Below are 10,443 nucleotides of genomic sequence, written 5' to 3'. Positions count from 1 at the left end.
ATTTTCATGTTTCATTAGTTTTCTATAAGGTTATTATTGAAGTCTTTATTTCAAAAACTAGAGCCAGTCTAGTAAATTCAATACTATATTTGGAATCTGTGCATCAAACATAACCTAAAATGACTTTAATCTGGCAAGAAAATGTTTGTTGACCAGTGTTATCAATATTGTGCCGAGGCCCTCAGTGAAGCCGCATTGTAGCCATTTAGAAATGTCATGTGATGAAGGCTTTTATTAAAAATACCATGTTAATTCTTTTTACTTGCAACAATTTACGTACTGTTCCCTGCCAAGTTGTCTTGCTAGTAAGTGTTATTACAGGTAATGATCTGAGGAGGAGTAAAGGAAATTATGTTCTGTCCACTCAGTAAAGCCTAATTACCTGATATTTATTATATTTATACTGTTAATAAAAAGTCCCAACTCACATCTTGACATTTGTGGCCACTTCTACACATAGAGGCCACAGATACAATTTTGCTGTCATACCTGGCCTGTTTGTAGAACTTGTGGTATAAAAAAGACTGAGAAACTGAGAAAAGTAATGAATACATTTCACAACATAAACAGCAATATACCTTTATTTATAGTGTTGGATACAGATGCGTCAAAAAATTAAATGATTAAGGGCTCATTTATATAGCAACCAAGTAACTACAATTGGCAGAGCTTTCTCTACTCCATTAACCACCTGGGCGTTTCACTGATGTCTGGATTTCTGTACCAAAAGCGGTACACTGTTTTTCATGAAATTTTTTTTTTTAAATTGTAGACCTGTAACTTACAGAAATATGTCCGAACAACACGCCGGGTACTTGAGAGAGACGTCTCCGGAGGAGCTGCGGGGACAAGGTGTTTTTTTTCAGTTGTAATCCGATTGTCATACAATGTTGTATGACAATCAGATTGCACTGTAATCCGTGTTTCTATTTTTAGCTACCCCGAACCAGGTTCGGGCTAACCGTCCAGGTGGTTAAGAGAGAAATCTGAGGGTATCTGACAGCTACACCCTGAAAACACAAATTGAGCCCCTGCAGTTCTTTTCCAGTAAATTTTCCAACCATTGCTTACTTACTGGTTCATTGCACTGTATAGATGTAAGCACAGTTTAAAATAGGACCACCAGACTCTTACTTAAAACAATTGCTGCTAATAGACCAGCCAAAAAACTATAATAGTAAAGCTATAAAGGTGTGACAAAATATATACACACACACATATATAGATATATATATATATATATATATATATATATATATATATATATATATAATGTATCAACAGTGAAAAAAAAAAATACCATTGAAGAAAAAAGAACTTTATTAGCTATTCAAGTATAATACATTTAAATAACAATACAGAAAACTTTCAGTAGGATTCAGTAAGCTTGTTCAATGTAATGATGTACTTTCCTCAATGTGATAGATTTTTTTCTGCAGATTCCCCTTAAACAATTTATTAAGTCTGCACCAAAAGCAATACGTTGAGATGTAGAGAAAACAGCTTTAGTGAAAACCAAGGAATAAGTCTCCTGGTGTCCTAAATTTACCAAACTGTATCTGCATGAAAGACTGCTCCACCACTGCAGTGAGATCTCTATCTGCATTTTTTATTTTCAAAGTAGTTTCAGAAGATTGAAAGGGATACAATTTATTGTGAGATTGGCATGAATGCTCAGCTACTGGGTCTGCAAATATGCTTTAAATGTATTGTGTGGCTATAAATTACATTTTATTGCCAACAGAAAATTGCAAACAAATCTTCTCAAGCTAAACATCCCATTCAGAGTAAAAGGCATTTTTCTGAAGATGCAACGTTTACCCGTGCAATTTTATTTTAGGATGTAAAATCATTTTACACTGCACCCTCCACTCTGGGATGTTTTCTAGAGCTGAGGAGATGAATAGTTTTATGCCACTTAGTGCATACTTAAATTATACACATGAATTGTATGTTTATTCAAAGTAAAGGCATTTTAAATAGTTTCAATCATCACAACTGTGGTTATACTGCACAATATAAACATATTCTGGTTGATTACGTTTACATTAGCATGTATATGGTCCAGAAGTTGAGTAAAGTGCTCCAGGCAATCAATAGGTGAATATGACTGCTGCGATCATTCATTTTCTCCTGCTCCCACCTCCACCAGCCAGCATCATGGCTACACGGATGAAGATGTTCAAGGTGTCCGTGTATATTCCCATGCACCTGCAAACGAAAATCCAACATTGAGTTGTTAATGTGGTTTTAAATGCAGAACTAAATTGGTAAAATTTATAAAAGAATAGTAGTTTCTATTTTTCTAAGTTAGTACACAATTCAGTTTATGTAAAACCACATTTATTACAGAGGTCTTGTACAACACAGCAAGATCCCTTTTTCGGGCGATTAGATTATCAATAAAAAAATAGCAAATAGAAGTATGGAAACTGTTAACTGTTTTTTAAAGGTTTTGCCAAGCTAACAAACAGGTAGGATCATATGTTTAACTGAGCTCCAATAAGGTACTGCAGATCTAGTAAGGTTGCATACTAACAGAAGCAGCTGACAGTATATAAAGAAATGGTATATACAAATCCCCCCCCCCTTCTAGAATTTGTTTTGTATATCTAGTCCAACAACTATACATTACATTTGAGTGGGGGACAGTCAAAAAAGTATACCGTTTATTTTAATGTCAATTAGAGACCAATATTATATATTAGTATATGTAATAGTATAAGTAATCTGCATGTCTTCAAAGTTGAAGAATTATGTTTTATAGGTTTTGTCCTCCCCTTCTGTATTTAGACCCAATGACATCATCACTAAATATCTGCAATACAGGGTTACAGCTGATGCTGAGCCTTCATGATTGAAAAAAGGTTGGCCAGGATGGAGAAATAATGGAGTGATGGAGAAATAAGGAAGATCCTTTCTGACCTGCTTAAGCTAGTCTTTAAATTGTGAGTAGGCCCTCATTTTGCTGGTCCTACATTGTACAGGATGAAGTCAGAATGTTGTGACTCATTGGGCAACTAGGAGGACCAATTTCAGGGTATGAAAATCCCACAGAAGGCAAAATAAATATATCACATTATACATCATCCCCCAGGCAAAACGAGCAGTTAACTCACGCAGTGCAGAGGGATGTTTTTTCTAATACAGCTATACAATATCCCACAAAGGGCACAAGTTTTCTAAAAAGCTATTTTATTAATAAAATTTTTAAACAGGATTTATATAGCTCTAACATTATTATGTAGAGCTGTACATTAAATAGGGGTTGCAAATGAGAGACAAATACAGACAGTGACACAGGAGGAGGAGAGGACCTTCCCCTGAGGAGCCTACAATGTAAGAGATCTATTTTACTGAACTACTGAACATGCAAACATAGTAGCAAATCAACAGGCCCTGTTTATCCAAAACATTACTACATCACATAACCTCAATACTAGTATTGGTTTACAAGTTGAAAATAACCTACAGAATTTAAAACATATTCATACAAAAATGAATGAGACATTAACATCTGAATCTTCCTGGTGCATGTGTTTTGGATTACAGAGACTCATTCACCCCCAGGTAATGTTAGGTAACTTTCTCTATAAAAATACTCCTTAGAAATTTTTGGGTACTTACGAATTGATAGGGTCATATTTCACCATTCCATACATAGGTGTAGTCTCAGCTCGTTTGATAACTTTCTGGGTGTCATACAAAAGAAACATGCCAAAGAGAACAAGGCCTCCATAAATAGCAATAGAGTACAGTCCAGCACCAAATGCAGATGTTGGTGGAAGGAATGCACTTCCTAACAGAAACAAAAAAAAAGGCTAAATCAATATGTGGTTTTCATAAGTAGTTACTTAATTTATAAATAAATACTTTTTTTGGTACATCCTTATTAGAATTAGAGAAACACATGACACAAATAAATGAAACACATCAGACATTAACAGCATTGGTTGACATAGTGACTTGATGACTTTAGTGTTTAAATATCACATCAATGCAAATATTGGTGGACAAAAAAAAAAACATGGGATCACATGGACGGCAAGCAGAAGTCTGGTTGATAATGGTTAATAGACATGAAGCTACTGTACTATCATATTAATTAAAATATTCCTATTGTAAAATATAATAAATATGTCAGATTGTAGAATACTAGTTTACTTACCAATGGATGATGCCAGAACAAGACCCAAACCAACACCAAGCGGGCCACCCATGTTCAGGAATTTTTCACTTGGTGCACACATAGCTACTGTTGACAATCCACCTACAATTCCAGCTGTGTACCAAGCAGCTCTCACAAGTAAAGGGCCACCAAGTAGTGTTAATGGTGCAACCACAGCTCCCATTACACCTGCAAAAAAAAAATGATAATAATTCACATTTATCATTTAGAAATATGCTGCCAGCCTTAAAACTCTGCTGAGCCAAAATAATTAAAAAAAAAAACAGTTTCCCATGGCGGCAAAGAATGTTATTAGAGTGTATTGTATAGCTATCAACAAACTGCATACATGGCATGGTTTTTAGCGTATAACATACCTGCATGTAACATCCAAGCTAGATGCTTGGCCCCGGGACTTTGATCATAAGATATTGATCTAACCAGCATACCAGCTCCAATCATTGCTGCAAATGTTGCTCCAATGGCCTAGAAGGCAATAAATAAACACCACCAAATAAATACCGATATGTGATTTAGTTTTACCCCAACAAAACTCAAAGCATTACCAATCTAAGGCATTTCCAAAAATTGTTGTGTCTGGTGGAGGGTATCTGGTAAAATGTGGTTCAGATAGGTGTATTCACAAATGCAAATAAGACATTTAGTAAGAAAAGCTAAATAGCTACATAGATTACAAATATATACCTAACTAATGTGCTCCTGGGAAATTAAATGCAACCAAACCATATTAAAATCTTTTTATGCACTTACCAGCCAAGATCCTCTCATCATTAGGCTCATCAAAGCTGGAGACCTACTAACTGCAACCGCAGACAAGGCTGTGAAACCAATGCTGCCAGCAAAATACATGTAAGTGGATCGGATCCTGTCTTTCACATACTGAGGCCAAATGCTACAAAAAAACATATGGGTATAGAAAGAATTAGCTAACAAGGAATAGGCAAACAAAAAGTAACAGCTGCATGATACTGACTGATGATGACTGCTCCTTCTGGACAGGAATGGAGAGAAACCGAACTTCTATGTATTATGTCACCGCAGTAGGGAAAATTCAGGTCTCAAAGCCTTTATTACATATAACTGCATTGTCACTTGCTAGTATTTATATTCTGCCTGTATATTCTGACAAGGAAAGGGTTCCAGGAAAGTCAGACAAAAAGATTTCCAGTTATGAAGCAGAGCTTTTCAACATGAACATGTGAAGTTAGAAATATAAATGCTGCCATTTAAAGCCTCCTAAAAATGTTAGTTTTCTCGATGTTATGCCGATTCCCTGACCGTGAACCCAATCAGTCTGGAACATCCTGAATTGACAACAAGCTTATTCTATGACAGTGACTTGCCTGAGATGGCAAAGCAACCAACATTTTCACAAATATGAACGATGGCAGCCACCAGGTGTACAGGTTTCCTTTAATGCACAATTCCATACAATACTTAGCTTTGAACTGAGATTAAGGGTTGGATCATTGGTTGTTAATAGGTGTTTCTTATACTATTACAGTAATCGTTCTATGATTTCTGAGTGGGAGAGCAAAACCCCTGTGGAATAAAACCATGATAGCTTTATGTGCTAAAAAAAACCATAACATAATTCCCACTGTTTTTATAAAATAAAAATAGGATTGTGGCAATTAAATAGCCAGGAAATACTGAATGCTATGTAGAAATGAGTAGACAGCTCCATATTAAAAGCAGACGAAGGAACAAATTTAAAACAAATTTCCAGCTGCTATTGCCATTAATTTGTCTTCACCCTTTGACAGACCTGGTATGTTACATGTCCTTGGTGCTTGGGGAGTGAAAGTAATCAGAATACAAGACATTATTCTCTTATTATCCAATCCAATGCTTTTCTACCAGCTTAATTAAAAATATCAGTGTTCAATGTCAGCTCAAAAAGGCTAAAACCTAGCAGCTGTGAGGTAATACAGGCTGAACACAATTTATTTAATGTTTACAACTTACACTGCTTTCTCCACTGCACCAACTTCATTGGACATCCCAAGGCCATAATAACACAGTGCTCCAAGACCAACAACAGCTCCTCCAGCAACGATGAATCTACCTGTTTGATCAACTGAAAGACAAGAAAGGAACATATCTAAACACTCGACTAAAAGAAGCCTTCAAGGATCGAAAACCACAAAGAGCTGTTGGCAAAGAAAAAAAAAAAAACATACTTTTATTATCAATGTCCTTTAGCAATTTTAGTGAGTACAGCAGAATGGCTGCATAAAGTTCTCTTTTTGTCCTTTACCAGGAAGAAAAGGATATTCCAGGGACCCATGATAGTAAAGTTTATGACTAGAGGCAATCCTGAGTGAGGCCGTCTTGTGGACTAAAGCCATCACCAGCACAGCTAGCTAGCTAGCTAGGTAGGTAAGATCACAGGTAGAAAATTCACTTTTTTCTATCCTACCTAGGAGAATGTGGAGGACATGAATCCTGCTTGTGTTTCCTGTCCCACTAAAGGTGATGGAACTCTTTTGTTTGGCCATCATGGAGCAGGAGGGGGAAATTTTCTTTACTGGAGACTCCATTAAATTCATTGTTTCTACACAATCCTACCACAAATTACCTTACAGGGCAAAGCTCCAGCTTGTACTGTTTCTTCCCACCTGGGTCCTACACCTGTATCTTTATGTTATTCTGGCACTTACAGCTCCATTGAAAGCGCAAGACAGCAAAGAGCAGATATAGAGAAACCAGCAAGGGTCAGAATTATGCACACCTAATTAACAGAATAAATGGAACAGGTAGGGCTGAAACGAACATGTCTAAGGAAAAAATACTCTTTCAAAACACAGTTAATGAAATATGTGGGTATTCTCCACTGTTGCAAATGTTTAAAACAAAAAGTGACGTTTGGTGACAGGCTGTCTTTGAAAAGGTATGCCTATTTTAGTGTTACTTAACACTTACAACGAGCTGCTGTTTCCAATGATGGCTCAAATGCAGCCTCCTTGATCTCTTCCCTTGCAGATTTCCCACGGCGTATTCCAAATCTAGTTTTAGTTGCATAACCCTAATTAAACACAAGCAAAGTTATTAGTGTGGCAGATCAGTACATAAACAACTGACAAACAGTTCTACACAAGGTATGACCCATACAAACTCTACAATGACTTTCCTAGAAAAGCCCTGAAATAAACAGAAAACCAAAATACAGGTAGTCCCTGGGTTAAGGACATCCAACATACAGACTACTCCTAGATACAGGGGAGGGGCAGTTTGCATGACTTGCAGAAGAAATCTTTTGCTAAACACAGCTGAGGTTTTGGGTGATGTTGGGGGGTGAGCTCTTTACTGCGGCCTCTTGTAACTCTTTAGTGACAAAGACAAATTCTGCAGTTGTTTCTTTTTGCATATCAAAGCACAGCTTGCTCCAAAAGTTTTTGAATGTCTAGGCTCCATAAAGTTTTTTTTTGCTTTGTTTGTGATTAACTCACAGTGAGGATTTTATACAGACACCACGCTGCCCAATAATATGTTGAGATAATCATCTATCCTAATTGCATTTATTTAAATAATGTACTTGTTCTGCCTTACATACAAATTCAACTTAAGAACTAACCTACAGTTCCTATCTCGTATGTAACCCGGGGACTACCTGTACCTATTACAACACATATTTTACCAGTTTATTTTGTCCCCACAGACATGTACTCTTGACATTTTTTTTGAACTGCAATGGTGGCAGAGTGGAGTCAACAGTGTATGTGTACACAGTAAGTTAGTGTGCGGAGTGATCAGAATAACACAAGGGGAAGTATCAAACCCCTGCCAAGTTCTTAGTGCTGTGCATGCTCTGATTTAATCTGTTTCTCTTTTTTTCCTTATCTCATTGAGAAGTGAGGGAATATCTCATGTCACAGAGAACATCAGAATCTTGACATAGCAACCATTACCCGCAGATAAATAGAATAAAGCAACTACCCTGGCGGTGCCAACATCATCACTAGATTTTCAATCATCTTTGGTGGCCTGGAATGAAGCGACACCCTCATGCACATTAAAGTTTGTGGATTTTGGAACTAAGGTTTGCCGCAAATTACAATGAGCTGCAAATGCATCTTCAAAACATTGGAAACAGGAAGGTAGGTCTGTTTCATTGCAGGATATTGCAAGAGACATTCTGATAATAAAGAGTCTGTCTGCTAGCAACTTTTTAAATCTGAACTTTAACTATACATTAATCCAAAATCTAATGTATGTCTGTCATGAAATGGCTAGTCTTCCTGAATCAGGGCTTTTTTGAAGAAGTGAACAAAAAATCCTCATCATAAGATCCACTCTCACCTGGTTGGGTTGTACGAGCCATTGGCTTGTTTTCAGAGGAGTACTCCTAAGAGCCGGAGAGGCCTGAGTCAGGGTTGGGCGGACAAGGGTAGGGAGACCCCTAAGGCATGCCAGTCTTGCAGCAAACATCTTGTATCAATCTACAGCACTGAAAGGGAAGAAAAAAAGTTAGAGTCCCTGAAGATGTTTTGCCTTGTATACAGCAGTGACAAGAAGGGAATTCTCCTGATGAGGACACTAGTTCCTGTATGAGATGAAGTTCCTCTATATTCTGTCTATCCTGTTGTATCCACATAACAGGAAGTAAAGAGAGATCTTTCCAAGGGTACACAGAGAAAAACAAAACGAGTTTAAACCAAGAAAACAAACAGGTAGGGGGGGAGCACTCATTCAGTGCTGATAGTCTCCTATGAGTGGAGCTGTGGGTGCAGTGCCCTCTCCCCCTCCTATTAGCCTTTCTGGTTAACTCTTCCAGTGCCAAACTTAGGATATAAGGTAATGTCATTTCAATACTGTAACTAGTCACTCTGTACTTCTCCTCTTAACAGTATAGGAGTTAGTAATAAAAATACTTAAATATATATATATATATATATATATATATATATATATACACACATATACACACATAATTATACATCAATGTCAGACAGATTGTTTTGACAGCAATAATAAATGACATAAATAAGCAAACGCATTACCATACCCTAATAAAACATTACACACCAGGTCCCCTACAGCATTACAATACCCCAAACCAACAAGACCAATACACAGAATAAATATTCACCTTCCTAACAAATACTCACACACAGCACAGCACAGAACACAGCCACTACTACGCCACAGACCTGTGACAACCTCTGATGTAACTGCACAGCAACCTTCCCGAATCTTCCCAAGCCAGACGGCGCAAAGCATGATGGGGGAATGTAGTTTTCTTTTACTGTCCAGCAGCGTTCAGGGAGTAGGAAAAAACAGCCAAAAACTACACCTCCCAAAAACCCTTTCGGCGCTTACATCCGCCTTTTCTGTGAAGGGCACAGCGCCGTGTTATGATGAGTAGGTTAGTCACGTGACCTCCTGTTCGTGTTTTTTTACAGAAAAGTCTCAACCACATGCTATCAAATTTAAGCCAAATGGAACTACTTAGGCACTTTTATAACCAGATTTTATTCGCAAAACAACAAAATGTGAATGTACAGTATGCTATGAAATGATGCATTGTGCAGTAAGTATAATTTACATGTGTATTGGAGCACAGAGCTCTGTGTCTGGCACTTTCCTTTATAGCAGCTGGTCGCACAAAAAACATTGTCAAGCTAATAGCAGCTAATTTTCACCATGCAATTCATTTACAAAACTGATTTTGTGAGTTTATTACACAAGGAATGTGCCTGAAGTGAAAACGTTTTTTAGAATATATAGTTTTTCTATATAAAAAAAAGTATAGTTAAAAAAAAAATTCAAAGCTGATACTTTGACAGAAAAGCCCCTGAACATTATAATATTATTAATATTAACAATAAACAGGATTTATATAGTGCAAACATATTATGCAGACCTGTACATTAAATAGGGGTCGCAAATGACAGATACAGACAGTTACACAGGAGGAGGAGAGGACCCTGTCCAGAAGAGCTTACAATCTAAGGTGGGGAAGCAGCACCCAATAGGAGGGGGAATAGGAATGGTGAGAAGTAGTGAGGGTTTTAACCTCCCTGGCGGTCTGATTATGTCTGTATTTTTATGTCAAAAGCAGTACATTGTTTTGTGTGGAAATTTTATGTTTAATATTTTAGGCCTGTAATTCCTAGGAATAACTCCCTGGTATGATAAATTTGAAACGCAAATCATAAATTAAAATATAATAAATCAATATAAATAATTATTTTAAAAAATGAATTAATTAATTTCAATAAAAAATACAATAAAAGAATAAACTTTTGTAT

The 10,443-nt window shown here is 36.8% G+C and overlaps 1 protein-coding gene across 3 annotated transcripts; it reads right to left on the bottom strand.

Moving 5' to 3' along the window:
• Positions 1-1,302: 1,302 nt before the first annotated feature.
• Positions 1,303-9,448, bottom strand: GHITM (growth hormone inducible transmembrane protein). 3 transcript variants are annotated; one of them, XM_072423790.1, is made up of 9 exons: positions 9,343-9,448; positions 8,492-8,639; positions 7,115-7,217; positions 6,158-6,269; positions 4,940-5,081; positions 4,546-4,654; positions 4,169-4,357; positions 3,628-3,799; positions 1,303-2,211 (listed from the first exon to the last, which is right to left on the bottom strand). In XM_072423790.1, exons 2-9 carry the CDS (start codon positions 8,618-8,620, stop codon positions 2,124-2,126), a joined length of 1,044 nt encoding a protein of 347 aa, XP_072279891.1. In that variant the 5' UTR covers positions 8,621-8,639; positions 9,343-9,448; the 3' UTR covers positions 1,303-2,123. The 3 variants fall into 3 exon arrangements, with proteins under 3 accessions (XP_072279891.1, XP_072279890.1, XP_072279892.1); XM_072423789.1 differs by having other exon boundaries at positions 9,301-9,420; XM_072423791.1 differs by lacking the exon at positions 9,343-9,448 and adding an exon at positions 9,308-9,325.
• Between the last annotated feature and the right edge of the window lie 995 nt (positions 9,449-10,443).

The sequence above is a fragment of the Pyxicephalus adspersus genome, chromosome 10 (genome assembly GCF_032062135.1).
Source record: "Pyxicephalus adspersus chromosome 10, UCB_Pads_2.0, whole genome shotgun sequence".
Taxonomy (NCBI): domain Eukaryota; kingdom Metazoa; phylum Chordata; class Amphibia; order Anura; family Pyxicephalidae; genus Pyxicephalus; species Pyxicephalus adspersus.
Note: the sequence above shows the minus strand (reverse complement) of the source record. Positions and strands in the feature narration are given on the sequence as shown.